At 40.2% G+C, this 24,003-nt stretch overlaps 2 protein-coding genes across 2 annotated transcripts in view; both read left to right on the plus strand.

The window, feature by feature from the left end:
- Window positions 1-11,094, plus strand: part of LOC124040875 (solute carrier family 26 member 6-like) — a 32,026-nt gene extending 20,932 nt beyond the window's left edge. Inside the window, exons 14-19 of the mRNA XM_046357984.1 lie at window positions 2,054-2,161; window positions 3,269-3,400; window positions 8,406-8,612; window positions 9,015-9,069; window positions 10,414-10,562; window positions 10,685-11,094. Of these exons, the coding sequence (XP_046213940.1) occupies window positions 2,054-2,161; window positions 3,269-3,400; window positions 8,406-8,612; window positions 9,015-9,069; window positions 10,414-10,562; window positions 10,685-10,711 (678 nt within the window). The 3' untranslated portion in view covers window positions 10,712-11,094. The remainder of the gene's footprint in view (window positions 1-2,053; window positions 2,162-3,268; window positions 3,401-8,405; window positions 8,613-9,014; window positions 9,070-10,413; window positions 10,563-10,684) is intronic.
- A 4,746-nt stretch (window positions 11,095-15,840) lies between these two features.
- Window positions 15,841-24,003, plus strand: part of LOC124040876 (solute carrier family 26 member 6-like) — a 31,802-nt gene continuing 23,639 nt past the window's right edge. Inside the window, exon 1 of the mRNA XM_046357985.1 lies at window positions 15,841-15,980. Within this exon, the coding sequence (XP_046213941.1) occupies window positions 15,841-15,980 (140 nt within the window). The remainder of the gene's footprint in view (window positions 15,981-24,003) is intronic.

Consider the following 24,003-nt stretch of genomic DNA (forward strand, 5'->3'; position numbering starts at 1 on the left):
TAAAAAAAATCTGACGATGTGCTCATGAGCAAGGCCTGGAACCCTAATTGATCCTGTAAGTCACTCTGGATAAGAATGACCGCTAAATGCAACTTAAGACAAAGGAGATGATTGTGGACTACAGGAAAAAGAGGACCGAGCACACATCAATTTTCATCGACGGTCTGCAGTGGAGCAGGTTGACAACTTCAAGTTCCTTGGTGTCCACATCACCAACAAATGGTCCAAGCACACCATGACAGCTGTGAAGCAGGCATGACAAATCCTATGCTCCCTCAGGAGACTGAAAAGATTTGGCATGGGTCCTCAGATCCTCAAAAGGATCTACAGCTGCACCATCAAGAGCATCCTGACGGGTTGCATCACTGCCTGGTATGGCAACTGCTCAGCCTCCGACCTCAAAGGATGACAGATGGTAGGGCTAATGGCCCAGCCCATTCCATCACTGAGGCCAATTATCTTGCAATCCTAGACCTCTATACCAGGCGGTGTCAGAGTAAGGCCCTAAAAATTGTCAGACTCCAGCCACCACAGTCATAGACTGTTCTCCCTGCGACCACACAGAAAGCGCTACCGGAGTGCCAAGTCTAGGTCCAAGAGGCTTCTAAACAAATCAAATCAAATTTATTTATATAGCCCTTCGTACATCAGCTGATATCTCAAAGTTCTGTACAGAAACCCAGCCTAAAACCCCAAACAGCAAGCAATGCAGGTGTAGAAGCACGGTGGCTAGGAAAATCTCCCTAGAAAGGCCAAAACCTAGGAAGAAACCTAGAGAGGAACCAGGCTATGTGGGGTGGCCAGTCCTCTTCTGGCTGTGCCGGGTGGAGATTATAACAGAACATGGCCAAGATGTTCAAATGTTCATAAATGACCAGCATGGTCGAATAATAACAAGGCAGAACAGTTGAAACTGGATCAGCAGCACAGTCAGGTGGACTGGGGACAGCAAGGAGTCATCATGTCAGGTCGTCCTGGGGCATGGTCCTTGGGCTCAGGTCCTCCGAGAGAGAGAAATAAAGAGAGAATTAGAGAGAGCATATGTGGGGTGGCCAGTCCTCTTCTGGCTGTGCCGGGTGGAGATTATAACAGAACATGGCCAAGATGTTCAAATGTTCATAAATGACCAGCATGGTCAAATAATAGTAAGGCAGAACAGTTGAAACTGGAGCAGCAGCATGGCCAGGTGGACTGGGGACAGCAAGGAGTCATCATGTCAGTTGAGAACTCTGAACATTCCAGTAATAATAAGATACAAAATCAGTACTCATCTGAAACATAATAGGGTTCTTTGGTTGAAGGGTTCTACTAGGAATATTCAGAGTTGATGACAACGCAACGACTATGAATTATCTTGAGACAACGGCATGCCATATTAGGCTGGCTTCACTTGCTTGTGGGAAGTTGTCAGTCTGACGTGGATGTGTTCATGTGCTTTAGTACTCTGAACAATTCTTCAACCAATAATATTTTAGATAGCTTGATAACATTGCTAATAATGAAGTTAGCTAGCTTGCTTAACATTGACAATATGGTCAGACTAGCTTCATTATTCATATTGATAAGGAATTTGTCGTCATCTTTTGGTTGAAAGAGTAAAAGGTCAGTGGTGGGAAATCGGGTAACAACATTTTCTCAATTTCCCACTTGGATTCGGGGTCATTCAATTGAAATTTCCAACTGTGAACGAGCAGATTCTGATAACTCCAATAGGACGTGGACACGGCCTTAGGCCATGACATACGTTGATTGGCCAGTGAGTGGCCATGCCCTCGTCACACCTACAATGTATTTAATAAAACAGTCTTTTTGTGCCACTTCCACCTATTGCGCTCATCATTTCCACTGTGAAAATAGCACACATTTTTCTGACACACCCCTGTGGTTGAAAATGTGTTATTAAGAATTGTGGTTGGGTGCGGGTGAACAAACAGCCGACCCACGTGTGACTAGTGTTTGTGTGTCATTCTCTCAATAGCCCTCTTTCTCAGAATGGCTTTCTGTCTCCTTCACTCTCTTTATCTCAAGCCCTCCATTTCATTTTCTTACACAGAGTGGAATTGACATTGGAATGCTGCTGATGAAAAAGAAGAAAAGAGACACTGAAGAAAAGAGAAAAGACGAGAAAGAAAAAAACAAAGCCAAAAAAGAGTCAAAAAAGGTATAATACACGTCCAACACACATATCAGCTGATGTACGAAGGGATATATACATACATTTATCTTATTTAACACCACCGTTCAAAAGTTTGGGATCACTTGCTTCTACACCTGCATTGCTTGCTGTTCGGGGTTTTAGGCTGGGTTTCTGTACAGCACTTTGACATATCAGCTGATGTACGAAGGGCTATATAAATACATTGATTTGACTTAGAAATGTCCTTGTTTTTGAAAGAAGAGGACAAGTGTCTAGTTTGAGTGACTAGTTTGAGAAACAGACGCCTCACAAGTCCTCAACTGGCAGCTTCATTAAATAGTACACGCAAAACACAGGTCTCAACATCAACAGTGAAGAGGCAACTCCGGGATGCTGACAATGGGACCCACCTGATACGGTTGTTTATATAGACAGGGTTTTGATATCTAGGCACAGAAAAATCCATATCTCAGACAGGTCAATAAAAATAAAAGATTAAGATGGGCAAAAGAACAGACACTGGAACTCTGCCTAGAAGGTCAGCATCCCGGAGTCGCCTCTTCACTGTTGACGTTGAGACTGGTGTTTTGCGGGTACTATTTAATGAAGTTAGTTTCTAGGCTGTTTCTCGCATGGAAAAGACTGACGAGTGTCAGAAGATAAGTCTGTTTCTGGCCATTTTGAGCCTGTAATCAAACTCACAAATGCTGATGCTCCAGATACTCAACTAGTGTAAAGGCCAGTTTTATTGCTTCTTTAATCAGGACAAACAGTTTTCAGCTGTGCTAACATAATTATAAAAGGGGCTTCTAATAATCAATTCGCCTTTTAAAATTATAAACTTGGATTAGCTAACACAACGTGCCATTGGAACACAGGAGTGATGGTTGCTAATAAATGTAGATATTCCCCCAAAATCTGTCGTTTACAGCTACAATAGTCGTTTACAACATTAACAATGCCTACACTGTATTTTTGATCAATTTGATGTTGTTTTTATGGTCCAAAAATGTGCTTTTCTTTCAAAAACAAGGACATTTCTAAGTGACCCCAAACTTTTGAACGGTAGTGTAGGACTAAGAACCACACACACAAAAATTGTTAGTGACCTTATTTCTCTTCCCTTCCCAGAATGGTGTGAATGGACGCCTACCCAACAATACAGTCCATCCAGATGACAAGAAGGATGAAGAGAAAGGTTCCCCAGACCTGAAATTGAACCAGACAGCCATTGCCCTAGTTGACCGACCCATCAACGGACAGGTGTGTAGTGTGATGTACTAGAGTATAGTGAGGCATTTAAGCAAAACAATTGTGTAGATGTATGTACCCTGAAAAGATTCAGATATGGAGCCACCCCAGATTTTGCCCCTGGGGCATGGCAGCCATTTTTCAAAATGGCAGCATATGGAAGCAATATTTTAAACAGATTGTTTTGAGATAAACACACCAAATCTGGCACAGAGGTAGATTTATGTATCCTGAAAATATTTACATGTGGAGCCACAACACATTTGGCACCTGGGGTCCATGGTGGCCATCTTACAAAATGGCCACTGTCAGTAATAAAATGTTACAATTCTGAGGGCCTTTTTTGAGATACACGCATCACATTTGACACAGAGGTAGATTAATGTGTCCTGGAAAGATTTCGAGATTGATACATCATATATTAAAAAAACAGAGCTAGATTTATGAACCCTGAAAAGACTTAGATATGGATCCACCACATAGCTGGCCCTTGGGGTCGTGGCATGTAATACAATGTTACAGTACTGAAGGGCTTTTTTTAGATAAACTTACAGAAGGTGGCATGCAGGTGGGGCAACCCAGCTATATTGTGTGCAAGTAAAGAGAGCTCTACATTATTATTATGAGATTAATTCTATGGAGGCTGTGCTGTGTCTGTGTTTTGATGTTTCATCTTTGTTTCTAAACTTTCCCCTTGGGAATTTATAAATGTATAAAAACAGATGGGGAATTTATAAAAACAGATGGGAAAGAAATAGTGTGGGGGAAGAGTTAAATTATTGACAGACTGGCTGTGTAGTCTCACTGTTCTACTGGTCACTCTTGTGGCGATGGATGGGATTGTCGGCCCGGGTGGCTTGGACTGGTGGCAAGTGTCTTGGACCCTCCTATTCCTGATCAGTGTCATATGGTTGGACCCATTCTGGTATGTGTGGGGGGCGGACATGTGTCTAGGCGGGTGGGCATGGGAACACATGTACGCACGCATAAACATGGATCGAGTATGCTCGAGGGTAATGCCTGCCATTGGTTGATATACAGCATTGGTTGATGTGCAGAATACAGTTGAATACAGGGATTTAGGTCAGGTCCAAGGCCAGGAGTTTATTTTGCTTAGACGCCACTAGCAAATTAGATGGGTAATGTCAGGGCTTTTGATGCTGTACTCATCTCTTTCTATTTGGTGTATGGCTCCACTGACCCAGTAAGTATTTTTTTAATGATGATTTTAGAGGTCCCTGAGAGTACATGAAATGCTGTCTCAAATCAACAGTTACAGCAAAATCCAAGTCAGACTAAACTCTGTTATAGACTTTAATTTATTCCAATTGCAGTCCATTATAATCTGCTGGAATTATAAAATCTGGTTGAAATTAAAATATTATGCTTGACAGGCACATATCTGACTGAAACACAACCTGAGATAATAGTTCACAGCAATTGTGAACTATTCCACCACAATGGCTGGGATATTTTCCAAAGTAGCTTTAGTGGCCATTTATTAAATGCTCACGTGGTAGGACGTGAACCCCGGTCTCAACCATTAAACCAAAATATGATTCTGTGTTTGGCTGTATTCATCTCAGAAAATGTATTTATTCTACAATTTGGCCTACTGTAATATATTGTGTTACTGTTACAGTTTTTGGTTTTGAGGTGATCCAGGGCAAGAAGTATAGACCAAAAATATATCAATCAATCAAAGTAGTATAGGCAATACCTTTTTGTAGATTAAAGGTTTGTAAAGTAGTGGTACAGTCTGCAACCTTTTAGTAAAATGTATGTCACGATCCAAATCTATGATGGGACTATATCTACACTGGGGCAAAAAAGTATTTAGTCAGCCACCAATTGTGCAAGTTCTCCCACTTAAAAAGATGGAAGATGCCTGTAATTTTCATCATAGGTACACTTCAACCATGACAGACAAATTGAGAAAGAAAATTCCAGAAAATCACATTGTAGGATTTTTTATGAATTTATTTGCAAATTATGGTGGAAAATAAGTATTTGGTCACCGACAAACAAGCAAGATTTCTGGATCTCACAGACCTGTAACTTCTTCTTTAAGAGGCTCCTCTGTCCTCCATTCATTACCTGAATTAATGGCACCTGTTTGAACTTGTTATCAGTATAAAAGACACCTGTCCACAACCTCAAACAGTCACACTCCAAACTCCACTATGGCCAAGACCAAAGAGCTGTCAAAGGACACCAGAAACAAAATTGTACACATCACCAGGCTGGGAAGACTGTATCTGCAAAAGGTAACCAGCTTGGTTTGAAGAAATCAACTGTCAGAGCAATTATTATGAAATGGAAGACATACAAGACCACTTATCATCTCCCTCGATCTGGGGCTCCACGCAAGATCTCACCCCGTGGGGTCAAAATGATCACAAGAACGGTGAGCAAAAATCCCAGAACCACACGGGGGGACCTAGTGAATGACCTGCAGAGAGCTGGGACCAAAGTAACAAAGCCTACCATCAGTAACACGCTACGCCACCAGGGACTCAAATCCTGCAGTGCCAGACGTGTCCCCCTGCTTAAGCCAGTACATGTCCAGGCCCATCTGAAGTTTACTAGACAGCATTTGGATGATCCAGAAGAAGGTCATATGGTCAGATCAAACCAAAATAAAACTTTTTGTTAACTCAACTCATCGTGTTTGGAGAACAAAGAATGCTGAGTTGCATCCAAAGAACACCATACCTACTGTGAAGCATGGGGCCGGAAACATCATGCCTTGGGGCTGTTTTTCTGCAAAGGGACCAGGACGACTGAAACATGTAAAGGAAAGAATGAATGGGGCCATGAATTGTGAGATTTTGATTGAAAACCTCCTTCCATCAGCAAGGGCATTGAAGATGAAACGTGGCTGGGTCTTTCAGCATGACAATGATCCCAAACACACCGCCCGGGCAACGAAGGAGTGGCTTCGTAAGAAGCATTTCAAGGTCCTGGAGTGTCCTAGCCAGTCTCCAGATCTCAACCCCATAGAAAATCTTTGGAAGGAGTTGAAAGTCCGTGTTGCTCAGCAACAGCCCCAAAGCCTCACTGCTCTAGAGGAGATCTGCATGGAGGAATGGGCCAAAATACCAGCAACAGTGTGTGAAAACCTTGTGAAGATTTACAGAAAACATTTACATTACATTTAAGTCATTTAGCAGACGCTCTTATCCAGAGCGACTTACAAATTGGTGCATTCACCTTATGACATCCAGTGGAACAGTCATTTTACAATAGTTTGACCTCTGTCATTGCCAACAAAGGGTATATAAAAATGTATTGAGAAACTTTTGTTATTGACCAAATACTTATTTTTCACCATAATTTGCAAATAAATACTACAATGTGATTTTCTGGATTTTTTTTCCCTCATTTTGTCTGGCATAGTCGAAGTGTTATTACAGACCTCTCATCTTTTTAAATGGGAGAACTTGCACAATAGGTGGCTGACTAAATACTTTTTTGCCTCACTGTAAATATTTTCAGGGTACATGCATCTTCCTCTGTGCCAAATTTGGTGTGTTTATCACTGACAGTGACCTTTGTGTAAGATGGCCCCCACGGCCGATCATTCAGAGTATCTCTACCACTCTTGTTGTCTCTAGAGTTGAAAACGGCAGGTCTGGGTCAAGGGAGCACGTCCGGTGAACAGGCCAGGGCTCCATAGCCGCAGGCAGAACAGTTGAAACTGGAACAGCAGCACGACCAGGTGGACTAGTGACAGCAAGGGGTCATCAGGCCAGGTAGTCCTGAGGCATGGTCCTCGGGCTCAGGTCATCAGAAAGAAAGAAAGGATAGAGAATTAGAGAGGGCATAGTTAAATTCAAACAGGACAAGACAGGAGAAATACTACAGATATAACAGACTGACCCTTGCCCCCCGACACAAACTTTTGCAGCATAAATACAGGAGGGGTCGGGAGACACTGTGGCCCAGTCTGACGATACCCCCGGACAGCGCCAAACAAACAGGATATAACCCCACCCACTTTGCCAAAGCACAGCCCCTACACCACTGGAGGGATATCTTCAACCACCAACTTACTATCCTAAGACAAGACCGAGTATAGCCCAACCTGGACAGGAAAATCATGTCAGTGACTCAACTCACTCAAGTGACGCAACCCTCCTAGGGATGGCATGGAAGAGCATCAGTATGCCAGTGACTCAGCCCCTGTAATAGGTTTTGAGACAGAGAATCCCAGTGGAGAGAGGGGAACCGGCCAAGCAGAGACAGCAAGGGTGGTTTTTGCTCTTGTGCCTTTCCGTTCACCTTCACACTCCTGGGACAAACTATACTCAATCATAAGACCTACTGAAGAAATGAGTCTTAAATAAAGACCAAAAGGTCGAGACCGAGTCTGCTTCTCTCACATGGATACGCAGACCCTTCCTCATAAATTGAGCTCTATAGGAGAAAGCCCTGCCTCCAGCTGTTTGCTTAGAAATTCTAGGGACAGTAAGGAGGCCTGCGTCTTGTGACCATAGCATAGGTTTAGGTATGTACAGCAGGACCAAATCATAAGGATAGGTCGAGCAAGCCCAGGTATTGCTCTTAGGTTAGCAGTAAAACCTTGAAATCAGCCCTAACAGGAAGCCAGTGTAGAGGGGCTAGCACTGGGGTAATATGATAAACATATTTTGGGTTCTAGTCTAGATTATTGCAGGCGTTTTAGCACTAACTGAAGTTTATTTAGTGCTTTATCTTGGTAACCGGAAAGTAGAGCATTGCAGTAGTCTAACCTTGAAGTGACAAAAGCATGGATTAATTTTCCTGCATCATTTTTGGGGCAGAAAGTTTCAGATTTTTGCAATGTCACGTAGTCTAAATCTGTGGTGGCTCCATATCTAAATATTTTCATGATAGATATGTGTGTGTTTCTCAAAATAGACCTTCTGAATTGTAAAATAGTGTTATCGTATACGGCTAGCCCATAATGCTTTTGAAATGTGTATTTTATCAGAGCAGAGTAAAGTTTGAAACTCTGTCTCTCTGTCAATCTAAGGTGAACTGGGGTTTTGAGCAGCAAGGTAACGGGTTCGACCAGGACTCTAAAACTGATATTCATGGCGATGATCACATGACCCAGATGTCCAAGACCGGAAGAGAAGGAGAGATGGGGAGGAGCTCCGTCAACAACACACACACCATCATCCTGGACCTATCCACAGCCAACTTTGCCGACACGGCCACTGTGAAGACGCTGAAAAACGTATGAGTGTGTGTGGTTTTGAACAATGGTGATGAAGGAGTGGGGTTTGAGCACAAAGGGGATAGAGAGGAGACAAGGAAAGAGAGAAAGAGGTTTGGTTCACAGATGTTTTCACAAATGTATTATTGTTAGTTTCTTTGTATCCAGTCTTCTTATGTAACATTGTTTGCAGTCGCTCTCCTGTGTGGCATTGTGCTCAAAACAACCAAAAGGTCTTGTTTTCTGTGAGTTGGCAGGCCTAAATTATATTTTATGTACCCTATGTACCTAAGAGGCACAGATAGAAAGAGGTGGAAATGAAGAGGGATGGAAGAGAAAAACAAGATCAATCCAAACTGGTGTAACAAAAACAGTCCCTGAGAGAAACATGGACTTCTTATTTGACTTTCTCTTTTTTTGCAGATATTCCTAAACTACAGAAAGATTGACATTGACATTTATTTAACTGGATGCCAAGGTGAGTATGTGTCAGTGGAGGACCATCCTCTTCATTGAAATTCTGAAAAAAAACTAGTCAAACATATATGTAACAAACTATACTAAATATATTCACGTCACCAAATCATTTATTAAACAACACAGTTTAGCAATGAAGGTCTACAGTATATTCAACAGCACTCTGTAGCGTAGCACCGTAGTTTTCCATCCTCCTCTGGGTACATTGACTTCAATACAAAACCTAGGAGGCATGTGGTTCTCACCCCTTTCCATAGACTCACACAGTAATTATAATAACTTCCGGAGGACATCCTCCAACCTATCAGAGTTCTTGCAGTATGAGATTTAGATTTTTTAAATTCTTTACTTTTACTTTCTTAGCGAGCTAGTTTAGTCTACTCACACACCCGGCTCAATCTCAAACAGAGAGGGATGCTATGTTAGCTAGCTGGCTATGCAAAACTGAAACTCCTCCAAGTCAAGGTAAGCTTCTGGTTTTATTAATTTATTCCTACCAGGGCCCACTGGTGTAACTGCTCAACTGCACACTATACTGCATAATTGTAGTGGGTTTACTAACGCGTTAGATCTAGTAGCTATGTTGATTATGACGTTAATATGGTGACAACAATGTAGGCTGTTTGTAGAGGTTAGCGGTTATTATATTAAGGTTTCGCTTGGAAAAGTTTTTTCGCCTGGTCAAAGACAGCTGATATGTTGTTACTGAAGTCTACAAGCGAAGGGAAAAGGTGAGGAGGAAAGTGCGTAGATGCTAGCTTACCAGCTAAGTTGACTGAGAACACATTCTCATTTACAGCAATGACCTGGGGAATAGTTAGAGACAAGAGGGGGGATGAATGAGACAATTGTAAACATGCCTGAATTTGTCCAAGAAAAACTATAATTTGCAACAGTTGGACTAATAATTACACTCTAAATCAGCTAGATGCTGACAAGAGTGTGCAAGGCAGTATTGAATGTGTCAATATCTGTCACCTTGATTACTAAAATGTATCTTAACCTGTGTACCTACATGGTAAACGTTAATTCATATGCTAGGTTGTAGCAACCTCATGATGGATATTGGAAACATTTGAGTATCATGTAGTAGCCTAAACCTATCGTTGTTACGTTGAGCTGGGTGAATGGAAAAGGAATGACAGTCATCCAATATGCTGTAATAGAAACACTGTAAGGTGATGCTCATAAAAAAGTATCGTCATCCCTCATCTTAAAATGGCACCGACCGCCACTGGTATGTGTGGTAATTCAGGCTCCAGCGCTCTGGCCATAGCTTGTGTTGTCTGTGTGTGTGTTTGGGGTTCACATGTGTATTGTCTAACCTGGTTTGTCTCTCCCCCAGTCTGTGTGGTGGAGCAGTTATCGAGTGCAGGCTTCTTCTCTGAGTCCATCCCTAAAAGCTGTCTGTTCACTACGATCCACGACGCGGTGCTACACAGCCTCCGACTGCATGGGGCCTCAGACATACCGATCATCTACGAGTATGCTCTGGTGAGTGGAGCAGACTTTGAGCTACTTTCTTGTTATTATTTCTTAGGCTACCTAGAAATGCATTAGTTCATATAGTCACAGAATCATATCTTGTGTTCTGACCCTATCTCCTCTTCTGTTAGGACTTGACCTGCACTACCAAGATGTAACCAACAGGGGTCACTTTGTTCCTCTTCCACTCCACCTCCCTTCCACTCCACCTTCAACTGCCTGGCTTCCCATTGGTTCCCCTCACCTCTTTCCTCTCTGTGAAAGAGAATGCACCACCGTGTGTGTTTTGCCGGTTGGACCAAGGCAGTTCCCCCTTCACGTTATGTTAAATAACTGAACACAAAATACCTCCCCGAAATAAAACTATAAAACTCCCCAATATATTTGTCAGCCACCAAAGATGTGTCGTCTAGTCAGCAGTTCACTTCACCTCCCCATCCTCCTCCCTCTCCCTATTTAATCCATTCCTCCTAGGGCCAGTGTATCCCAGACAGTAGTATGTCCTGTACCTCAAGGGCCTTCTCCCATATATATATATATATATATATATATATATATATATATATATATATATATATATATATATATACACACACACACACAAACATATATATATATATATATATATATATATATATATATATACAAACACACACACACACATAAATATACATACACACACATAAATATACATACACACACATAAATATATATACATACACACAGTACCAGTCAAAAGTTTGGACACACTCATTCGAGGCTTTTTCTTAATTTGTACTATTTTCTACATTGTAGAATAATAGTTAAGACATAAAAACTATGGAATCATGTAGTAACCAAAAACGTGTTAAATCAAAATATGTTTAACATTTGAATTTCTTCAAAGTAGCCACCCTTTGCCTTCATGGAACACTCTTGGCATTCTCTCAAAGAGCTTCATGAGGTAGGCACCTAGAATGCATTTCAATTAACAATTGTGCCTTGTTAATTTGTGTAATTTATTTCATTCTTCATACATTTGAGCCAATCAGTTGTGTTTTAAAAAATAAAGAAAAACCCTTGAATGAGTAAGTGTCCAAACTTTAGACTGGTACTGTATATATATAAATATAACACCCTTGCCTTTCATGAACAAACACTCACACTTGCCTTTTTTTCTATTTTTGCACTGACTTTGCTGATAGCTACTTTGAGGAAAAATGTACTTACTCTCACTGAGATGTGGTTGTCCCACCTAGCTATCTTAAGATGAATGCACTAACGGTCAGTTGCTCTGTATAACATTGTCTGCTAAATTACTATAATAAAATTGGCTCTAGCGAACTCCTCTGTCTCTCATAAGCTAGGGTTATACGGTTTCAATGCCAAGGGGAAACATACAATGGGTAATTTCTTAGGCCTCATTGCTGATGTTGAAAATTATGTAAATCATGGTAGTTCAATATCCACTGAATGAGTATGAATAGCAGCTATTCACTCTGTTATCCAAAGGTGTTTCTATCATATCACTGACAACTTTAGCATATTAGCTCATTAGCAACAACACAGCATCCTTCTCCTAACCCAGCTAACGTTTGCCACAACAAAATTGGAATTTGTAACATATCATACAGTCCAGGTTGGCATCACGTAGCCTTGAGCCACATCTATACATTGTGTATTTCAGAGTCAAATGGAGTATAGTTCTTCTCTAGTTTGAACACTGTTATAGAGCTAATCTCTTTGTATCTTTCTGTATTTTCCTAAAGAGGATGTGAATAATTCATGTTAATGTGCATTTTGAACATTTTACTAAATTGTTCATTTCCTGATCTAAATTAGTCTACTTTGAATACGATTTGTAATTTTTTAGCATTGATCGAACACACACTCCAATATCTTAAAGTAAAAATGATTGTTTGAGTACATGGCTAAATAAACGTCAGTAAAATGAGCAGATCTGTTGTGTAATTTATTGTGTTTATCTGTTTCATATTCAGCACTTGTATGATTGAATACACTTCTGAAGCATAGCTGCACTCTTTATTTTCTCCAAAATAATATCCTACACATTTCATTATTAGTTACACATTGCAGACTAGGTGAAACGTATTGTGTCCTTGAGCAAGGCACTTTGCCCAAATTGCTCCTGCAGTTGTTCTGGATATGAGTGTCTGCTAAATGACTAAAATGTACATGCTTTAGCCTGGTCCCAGATCATATCTCCTGACTAATCATTACATGTAGTTGGTTCAAGACCATACCGATCTAAGACCAGGCTATGTGTGACTCTCTGATAGTAACCGTCAGTGATTGAGCTTTGAGTGTATCTGCAAATCCATATATTTGTTTCACTTCTTAAGGTATAGGGGGCAGCATTTTCAATTTGGATAAATAGCGTGCCCAATTTCAACTTCCTGCAACTCATGCCAAGAATATAAGATATGCATAGTATTAGTATAGAAAACACTCTGAAGTTTCTAAAACTGTTTGAATCATGTCTGTGAGTATAACAGATTTTATTTAGCAGGCAAAACCCCGAGGACTAACCGTTCAGTTTTTTTTATGTCTCTGTCTGTTCACTTATTTCTCATTGGCAAACGATATTTCTTAGGAACTTGTTTTCAGTTCCTACCACTTCCACTGGATGTCACCAGTCTTTGGAATTTGGTTGAGGTTGTTCATTTGTGCAATGAAGAAGTAGGGCCATCCTGGAACAGGGTAACGCTGTTGAGAGTTGACCAAGACTTGAAAAGTAGTGTTAGTTTCCTCTCGTGCTCTATTGAAAACAGATAGACCCCGTCTTCAATTTGATCGATTATTAACATTTAAAAATACCTGAAGTTGTATTACAAAAGTAGTTTGAAATATTTTGGCATAGTTTATAGGCAACTTTTGAAATATTTTGTAGTGACGTTGCGCCAGATAAATTGACATTTTCGATATATATATGGACGGAATGAATCGAACAAAAGGACCAATTGTGATGTTTATGGGACATATTGGAGTGCCAACAAAAGAAGCTCGTCAAAGGTAAGATATGTTTTGTACTTTATTTCTGCTTTTTGTGTAGCGCCTGCTGGGTTGACATATGCTACCCTCTTTGTTTACTGTTGTGCTATCATCAGATAATATCTTCTTATGCTTTCGCCGAAAAGCCTTTTTTAAAATCTGACATATTGGCTGGATTCACAACGAGTGTAGCTTTAATTGAGTATCTTACATGTGTGATTTAATGAAAGTTTGATTTTGCTCTGCATTTTCCCTGTTTTTTGCCCAAGTGGGACGCAACCGTCCCCTATACCATAAGAAGTTTTAAACACACGCCACTAATAAATGGAACCCTCCGTTCAGGAGAAAAGTGATGAACCATGATCACACCGCATATGACTGGTCTAATACTTACAGTATTTCAGTCGTGAGGTTAACTCCTCCATTGATAACATAGCTATGAATTAGACTTCTTCATATCTACCACCACTACAATAGTGGAAGACAATGACTGGTAGTAAAACCAGTACAGACTCCCTCGACACCAATTCTGACTGACCTCCAGGAATTGACTTGAAAATTATGTGACTACGCCAGACTCATTCTGAACAAGTTGTAATCTCCCAGGATACTTGGTTTCCTTCCCTTGACATGTGTGCTTGCGTAAGCATAAACACACATGCACAACGGAACATCTAGGATTTATGCTAGGATCACTTAAGGGTTCGAGCAAAATACCAGCCTTAGTAAAGTTGAACATTTATTTTGAGGCATTTGACTCTACAGCACTCACCAGTTTTCAGAAAAAGCTATCAAATTAATTGTTTACCTTTGATGATCTTCGGATGTTTTCACACACACAACAAATGTTCCGTTTGTTCCATAAAGATGATTTTCGTATCCAAAATACCTCTGTTTGTTTGTCGCGTTATGTTCAGAAATCCACAGGAAAGAGCGGTCACGACGACGCAGACGGAAATTCCAGATAGTTTCCATAATGTCCACAGAAACATGTCAAACGTTTTTTATAATCAATCCTCAGGTTGATTTTAAAATATATAATCAATAATATATCAACCGCAAATGTCTTTCACAGTAGGAGAGGGGAAAACAATGGCTGTCAAAATTCTATTGCGCAAGCAAAACTCATATGACCACTCCATACGCGGTGTTATCGTTCTGGCTCATTTTTCAAAATAAAAGCCTGAAACTATGTCTGAAGACTGTTGACACCTTGAGGAAGCGATAAGAAAAGGAATCTGGTTCATATCCCTTTAAATAGAGCAAAGGGAGGCTATGGAACATGGAGTTTTCAAAATAGAATTCACTTTCTGGTTTGATATACCTCAGGGTTTCGCCTGCAATATCAGTTCTGTTGTACTCACAGACAATATTTTGACAGTTTTGGAAACTTTAGAGTTTTTTCTATCGAATACTAATGATAATATGCATATATTAGCAACTGAGACTGAGCAGCTGGCCATTTACAATGGGCACCTTTTCATCCAAGCTACTCAATACTGCCCCTGCAGCCATATGAAGTTAAGCCTTATTAGTTTGATTACCCTGACATAAAACGTGTAGTGTATTTGAGGTTGAAAAAGTCTTCTGAAGTTTAATTTCCACTTTGAAATTTCAGACTTGATTTTCCATTAAGAAAAATGTATCAACACCTACGAAAATATAAATTTATTACAATCCACATAATAATTCACATTTTCTGTTGCTGCAGGATTATTTATTTTCCTGTCTCAAAGTAAGATCCCATACTGTAACTAACTGCAATGTTGTTTATCCATCCTCTGTTCTCAGTAGTCACAGTGGTAAATCCCAGCAACAAATAAACGTGTATTTGGGTTTATTTGTCTTTTCTATAACCAGCTAATTTTCTTCGGAACAGTCATATTTAGACAACATGATGCCAAGTGTGTTGTTTTTACATAAACAGCCACTCCTTTCCCTTTTTGCAATATATCACACCTGAAAATATTTTAACCACAAATCTCAATGTCCTTATCGGAGACCGAATCAGTCAGCCAAGTCTCTGTTTGAACCAGAATATTAGGGATTGTGTCCTGCACCCAGGTATGAGGAAGGTCCAACTGAGATACAAACAAAGACACGGCCAGGAGTACACTCAGACTAGCTTGGAACATTGAGTAGCTTTTTTTGTACCTCTTATCAGGGTGTTTGACAGTTTGTTGATAATTGTGAGACCTTTGTGAGAGGTATTTCCTCCGCACACTGTTTCAGACTAGAAGGACAGACAGAGAGACACACAAAGCAATAAACACACATACATTCAGTGTTGGAAGACATGGGAGTTGAGGAGCAGAGAGCTGGGGAGTTTTACGTGGAGAGGGATGTTTTGAACGAGCTTTGCTTGGACGAGTTGGCCAGAAGACGGACTCACTCCACCAGACCTCTCCTGAAGGAACGGGTGAAAGATGCCCTCAGGTAAGATAGTAGCATCCCATTGGACACAAACGGATTGAATCAACCTTGTTTCAATGTAATTTGTCAACGTATTGTGATGTGGAATTTAGTAAAATACATTGGATTTGCAAAAGTCATCAATGTAGACTGATTTAGAGGGTGAAATTTCAACAATGGGATTATGTCATGGTGACCAATTTTCAACATAGACAAGCCTTGCATAAATGTCTCTCCAATTAAGAACTCAAGACATTCACTATAGCAATCAATGTCATTTAAAAGGGTAGATTTAACAGTGCAAATGAAAAGTAAATATACTTTATCAATAATATATCATCAATTATGCTTTTTAGGCCCATGTCTTCAAAGGCTATCATTTAATTTCAACCCAGAATTCAACAAGAAAATTGAAAATAGGCCTAGGGTTTAAAGCTTTGGTTGATTTCACATTAGTAATAGGTTGAATTCACATCTCTATTGCAACCAAACATCTAAGTTAAAGAATAAGCCTAATTCAAATCAAACTTTAAATAAAGTTTGATCTGATTTGGGACTCGATTCAATCTGTATCGTGGAAGTTTATTATAATAGTGTGATTTAAATTAAAAACCAATGTTCGCAGAGACTGCATTCATGGTAAATGCTGCATATCTGGTCTCAATCAGAAATTACCTTTAAATTTCAATCGCGCTATAACACTAAACTTCCGCAATATGGATTCAATAAAATGTAAATTTTATTGGTCGTTATACACATATTTATCAGATGTTATTGCGGAAGTAAAAAAATGCTTGTGTTCCTAGCTCCAACAGAGAAGTAATATCAGACAATGCACACAAATCTTATTCCATGCCTTTACATTTGTGTGTATTAGGTAGGTTGGTTGGAGAGCATTTGTGAACAGCAGTTTTCAGTTCTTTCCACAGATTCTCGATTGGATTCAGGTCTGGACTTTGACTTGGCCATTCTAACACCTGGATATTTTTTATTTTTGAACCATTCACTTGTAGATTTTGCTTTATGTTTTGGATCATTGTCTTGTTGGAAGACAAATCTCCGTCCCAGTCTCAGGTCTTTCGCAGACTCCATCAGGATTTCTTCCAGAATGGTCCTGTATTTGGCTCCATCCATCATCCCATCAATTTTAACCATCTTCCCTGTCCCTGCTGAAGAAAAGCAGGCCCAAACCATGCTGCTGCCACCACCATGTTTGACAGTGGGGATGGTGTGTTCAGGGTGTTGCTTTTACGCCAAACATAACGTTTTGCATTGTTGCCAAAAAGTTCAATTTTGGTTTCATCTGACCAGAGCACCTTCTTCCACATGTTTGGTGTGTCTCCCAGGTGGCTTGTGGCAAACTTTAAACTACACTTTTTATGGATATCTTTAAGAAATGGCTTTCTTCTTGCCACTCTTCCATAAAGGCCAGATTTGTGCAATATACGACTGATTGTTGTCCTATGGACAGATTCTCCCACCTCAGCTGTAGATCTTTGCAGTTCATCCAGAGTGATCATGGGCCTCTTGGCTGCATCTCTGATCAGTCTTCTCTTTGTATGAGCTGAAAGTTTAGAGGGACGGCCAGGTCTTGGTAGATTTGCAGTGGTCTAATACTCCTTCCATTTCAATATTATCGCTTGCACAGTGCTCCTTGTGATGTTTAAAGTTGGGGAAATCTTTTTGTATCCAAATCCGGCTTTAAACTTCTTCACAACAGTATCTCGGACCTGCCTGGTGTGTTCCTTGTTCTTCATGATGCTCTCTGCGCTTTTAACGGACCTCTGAGACTATCACAGTGCAGGTGCATTTTTACCGAGACTTGATTACACACAGGTGGATTGTATTTATCATCATTAGTCATTTAGGTCAACATTGGATCATTCAGAGATCCTCACTGAACTTCTGGAGAGAGTTTGCTGCACTGAAAGTAAAGGGGCTGAATAATTTTGCACGCCCAATTTTTCAGTTTTGATTTGTTAAAAAAGTTTGAAATATCCAATAAATGTCGTTCCACTTCATGATTGTGTCCCACTTGTTGTTGATTCTTCACAAAAAAATACAGTTTTATATCTTTATGTTTGAATCCTGAAATGTGGCAAAAGATCACAAAGTTCAAGGGGGCCGAATACTTTCGCAAGGCATTGTATATACTTTATATATACAGTGCATTTGGAAAGTATTGAGACCCCTTGACTTTTTCCACATTTTGTTACGTTACAGCCTTATTTTCCTCATCAATCTACACACAATACCCAATAATGGCTAAATATATTTAGAAAATTTTGCAAAATATATATCACATAAGTATTCTGACTCATTACTTTGTTGAAGCACCGTTGACAGCAATTACAGCCTTGAGTCTTCTTCGGTGCGACGCTACAAGCTTGGCACACCTGCATTTGTGGAGTTTCTCCCATTCTTCTCTGTAGATCCTCTAAATCTTGTCTGGTTGTATGGGGATCGTCGCTGCACAGCTATTTTCTGATCTCCCCAGAGTTGTTTGATCGGATTCAAATCCGGGCTCTGGCTGGGTCACTCAAGGACATTCAAGAGACTGGTCCAGAAGTCACTCCTGCATTGTCTCCTCTGTGTGCTTAGGGTTGTTGTCCTGTTGGACAGGAAAGTCTGAGGTCCTGAGCGCTCTGGAGCAGATTTTCGTCAAGGATCTCTCTGTACTTTCCTCAATTCATCTTTCCCTCGATACTGACTAGTCTCCCAGTCCCTGCCACTGAAAAACAACCCCACAGCCTGATGCTGCCACCACCATGCTTAACTGTAGGGATGGTTGCAGGTTTCCTCCAGATGTGACACTTGGCATTCAGGCCAAAGATTTCAATCTTGGTTTCAGAAAATCTTGTTTCTCATGGTCAGAGTACTTTAGGTGCCTTATGGCAAACTCCAAGTGGGCTGTCGGTCACAGACACATGGTTAGCAGATGTTAATGCGAGCGTAGTGAAATGCTTGTGTTTCTCGTTCCGACAGTGCAGTAATATCTAACAAGTAATCTAACAATTCCCCAACAACTTTGAAATACTCACAAAGGGGTGAATGAGAATATGTATACAAGTATATGGATGAGCGATGTCAGGAGCGGCATAGGCAAGGTGCAATAGATGGTATGAGGTACAGTTTATACACATAAGAGAAGTAATGTAAGATTGGCGAAATTGATTGGCGAGTGATCCATTTATTAAAGTGACCAGTGATTTGAGTCCATGTAGACCGCAGCCTCTCTGAGTTAATGATGGCTATTTAGCAGTCTGATGACCTTGAGATAGAAGCTGTTTTTCAATCTCTCGGTCCCAGCTTTCATGCACTTCTGCTGACCTCACCTTCTGGATGGAAAAGGGGTGAACAGGCAGTGGCTCGTGGTTGTTGTCCTTGATGATCTTTTTGGCCTTCCTGTGACATCGGGTGCTGTAGGTGTCTTGGAGGGCAGGTAGTTTGCCCACGGTGATGCTTGTGCAGACTGCACCACCCTCTGGAGAGCCTTGTGGTTGAGGGAAGTGCAGTTGCCCTACAAGGCGGTGATACAGCCTGACAGGATGCTCTCAATTGTGCATCTGTAAAGGTTTGTCAGGGTTTTAGGTGACAAGCCAAATTTCTTCAGCCTCCTGAAGAATGATGGAGGCTACTGTGTTCTTGGGGACCTTCAATACTGCAGACATTTTTTGGTACCCTTCCCCAGATCTGTGGCCTCGACACAATCCTATCTCGGAGTTCTACGGACAATTGCTTCAACCCCATGGCTTGGTTTTTGCTCTGACATGCATTGTCAACTGTGGGACCTTATATAGACAGATGTTTCCCTTTCCAAATCATGTGCAATCTATTGAATTTACCACTCCAATAAAGTTGTACAAACATCTCAAGGATGATCAATGGAACAGGATGTACCTGAGATGAATCTCATAGCAAAGGGTCTAAATACTTAACGGGTTTTTAGAAATGTTTCTAATTTACTTATCACTTTGTCATTATTTATTAGTGTGTGTAGATTGATAAATATTTTAATACATTTTAGAAAAATGCTGTGACACATCAAAATATGGAAAAAGTCAAGGGGTCTGAATACTCCTCCCGAATGCACTATATGCACTATACTGAACAAAACTATAAATAAAACATACAAGAATTTCAAGATTTGAGTTACAGTTGAAAAATTCAGCCCTAATATATGGATTTCACATGATTGCGCTGCGGTGCAGCCATGGGTGTGCCTGGGAGGGCATAAGTCCACACTCTTGGGAGTCAGACTCAGTCAATTAGATTTGTTTTTCCCTTACAAAAGGTCTTTATTACATACAGAAAAACTCCAGTTTTATCAGCTGTCCTGGTGGCTGGTCTCAGACGATCCTTCAGGTAACAAAGCCGGATGTGGAGGTCCTGGGCTGGCATGGTTACATGTGGTCTGCGGTTTTTAGTCTGGTTGAGCGTATTGCCAAATTTTCGATGTTGGAGGCGGCTTATTGTCGAGAAATGAACATTAAATTATCTGGCAACAGCTCTGTTGGACATTCCTGCAGTCAACATGCCATTTACACGCTCCCTTGAGATATCTGTGCAATTGTGATGTGTGACAAAACTGCACAATTTATAGTATCTTTGTATTGCCCCCAGCACAAGGTGCACCTGTGTAATGATCATGCTATTTATTCAGCCTATTGAAATGACACACCTGTCAGGTGGATAGGTAATCCTATCAAAACAGATTTGTGCAAAACATTTGAGAGAAATAAGCTTTTATTGTTTATCTAACATTTCTGGGATGTTTATTTCAAATCATGACACATGGGAACAACACTTTACATATTGAGTTAATATTTTTGTATGCAGTACCTGTCACGGCTTTCTTCCTGGGGAGGAGAGGTGGACCAAATCGCAGCATGGTTGAAGGTCATGGTTCTTTAATAAGATACACTTAACATGAACGAACTACAAAACAATAAACATGAAAACCAAAACAGTCCTAACTGGTGCATAAAACACAAAGACAGGAAACAATCACCCACAAAATACCCAAAGAATATGGCTCCCAATCAGAGACAATGATAAACACCTGCCTCTGATTGAAAACCACTCTAGGCAACCATAGACTTACCTAGACAACTAAACTGAACACAACCCCATTAATCTAATAAACCCCTAGACAAACGAACACAATAAATCACCCATGTCACACCCTGGCCTAACCAAAATGATAAAGATATCCAAGGCTAGGGCGTGCCAGTACCAGTCAAAAGATTGAGTATGTTTATCCAAAAATGATGTATTTTTACATTGTAGAATAATAGTGAAGGCGTCGAAACTATGGAATCATGTAGTAACCTAAAATGTGATAAATATATTTAGGGTTAGGGATACTTGACAGCTTTGCACACTCATGGCATTCTCTCAACCAGATACATATAATGCTTACTTACAGTACAAGCCCTTAACCAACAATACAGTTAAGAAAATATGAGGATCAGACCCTTTTTTTCAATTTTCGCATAAAACGACATACCCAAATCTGACTGCCTGTAGCTCAGGACCTGAGGGATATGCCTATTCTTGATACACTTTGCATTTTGTGGAAATGTGAAATTAATTTAGGAGAATACAACACATTAGATCTGGTAAAAGATGAAAAAAGAAAAACATGAAATCCCCCCCATCATCTTTGAAATGCAAGAGAAAGGTCACAATGTTTTATTCCAGGTTAGACGCAATTGAGTTTGGCCACTAGATGGCAGCAATGTATGTGAAAAGTTTTAGACTGATCCAATGAACCATCACATTTCTGTTCAAAATGTTGTATCAAGTCTGCCCAAATGTGCCTAATTGGTTTATTGATACATTTTCAAGTTCATAACTGTGCACTCTCCAAACAATAGCATGGTATTCTTTCACTGTAATAGCTACTTTAAAATTGGACAGTGCAGTTAGATTAACAATAATTTAAGCTTTCTGCCCATATCAGATGTCTATGTCCTGGGAAATGTTCTTGTTACTTACAACCTCATGCTAATCACATTAGCCTACATTAGCTCAACTGTCCCACGGGGGTGACGCCGATCCCGTAGAGGTTAAAACTTAGATTGACAACCAAATACAATCCAATAAAGCTTTTACAATACAGTTAAATAGACTAAGGTGAATGTGATCTTATGTCACTCCCTGGCCATAGAGAGGGTTTTATTCTCTATTTTGGTTAGGCCAGGGTGTGAACTCTATGTTTTTCTTTCTTTGTTTTTGGCCAGGTATGGTTCTCAAATCAGGGACAGCTGTCTGTCGTTGTCTCCGATTGAGAACCATACTTCGGTAGCCTTTTCCCCACCTGTGTTTTGTGGGTAATTATTTTCTGTGTGTGTTTGTGTGTACCTCGTTTGCTTCACGGTCTTTGCTGTTTACTTATTTCGGTTTCACTTTCATTAAAAGATGTGGAATACATGCACGCTGCGCCTTGGTCGATTTATGACAGGGAGTTTGAGGATAGCGAGCGTGAAATCTTACTATTGTAACAGTATTTATTCAACCTTAAAATTAGAAAGACATCCATGGACACATTTGTCTTGAAGTTTACTGTAACGATAAATGTCCTCTTATGTAATCTTAGAAAGCGTGCATGTTCAAGATAGCATGCAAAGGTTGCAGAGAACTTTGTTGTTCTTTAAAATGTTTAAAAGCGCAGTGACACATTGGGTGTCACAAACTTTTGGCTGTCTTTTTGAGTGGGTATTGAGCAAAAATATAAACGCAACATGTAAGGTGTTTCATGAGCTAAAATAAAAGATCTCAGAAATGTTCGAGCATCTGCTAAATGACTTAAATGTAAATGTTCCATAAGCACAAAAAAATATATTTCTCCAGAAATGTTGCACAAAATTGTTTACATTGCTGTTAGTGAGCATTTGTCCAAAATAATCCATCCACCAGGTGTGGTATATCAAGAAGCTGATTAAACAGCATGATCATCACACAGGTGCACCTTATGCTGGGGACAATAAAAGGCCACTCTAAAATGTCCAGTTTTGCACCACAACACAACGTTTTGATGGAGCATGGAATTGGCATGTTGACTGCTGGAATTTCCACCAAAGCTGTTGCCAGAGATTTTAATTGTAATTTCTCTACTATAAGCCACCTAATTTCATTTTAGAAAATATGGCTGTACATTCAACAGGCCTTACAGCTGCAGACCACGTGTAACCATGCCAGCCCAGCACCTCCTAAACCGGCTTCTTTACCTGAAGGATCGTCTCAGACCAACCACCCAGACAGCTGATGAAACTCTGGGTTTGCATAACCAAAAAATTTCTGTACAAACTGTCAGAAACTGACTTCAGGAATTTCCACCAATGCTGTTGCCAGAGAATGAAATGTTAATTTCTCTACTACTGTATAAGCCACCTCCAATGTCGTTTTAGAGAATGTGTACATTCAACAGGTCTCACAACCACATCTAGGAAGTGCAATTATGTTGAAATGCCTGTTTTTCCATTGAAAGCCTATCCACCATACAAAGAATTATTCATTTATTTTACCTTTATTTAGCTAGGCAAGTCAGTTAAGAACACATTCTTATTTTCAATGACGGCCTAGGAACAGTGGGTTTAACTGCCTGTTCATGGGCAGAATGACAGATTTGTACCTTGTCAGTTCGGGGGTATGAATTTGCAATCTTTCAGTTACTAGTCCAACACTCTAACCACTAGGCTACCCTTATGACCCAGTTTACAATCTCTATGGCTTCCACTACATGTGGCCAGTCTTTAGGCATTGTTTCAGGCTTTTACTCTGAAATATTAGGGAGAAAAAACACTTTCAATGAGAAGACAGTATAAATTTCCAGACATGAGTCCTGTAACCGGGAGTGTGCCTTTCTTCTTTTTCCTTTTCTATTGAGGAAGCTATTGTCCAGTTGAAATATATGATTAATTATTTATGACAAAAACAACCTGAGGATTAATTATAAACATTGTTTGACATGTTTCTACGAACCTTTATGGTACTTTGATTTTTCGTCTGTCTGTTGTGACCGCACTTTGTTCAAATGGATTAC

The sequence above is a fragment of the Oncorhynchus gorbuscha genome, linkage group LG08 (genome assembly GCF_021184085.1).
Source record: "Oncorhynchus gorbuscha isolate QuinsamMale2020 ecotype Even-year linkage group LG08, OgorEven_v1.0, whole genome shotgun sequence".
NCBI classification, from domain to species: Eukaryota; Metazoa; Chordata; class Actinopteri; order Salmoniformes; family Salmonidae; genus Oncorhynchus; species Oncorhynchus gorbuscha.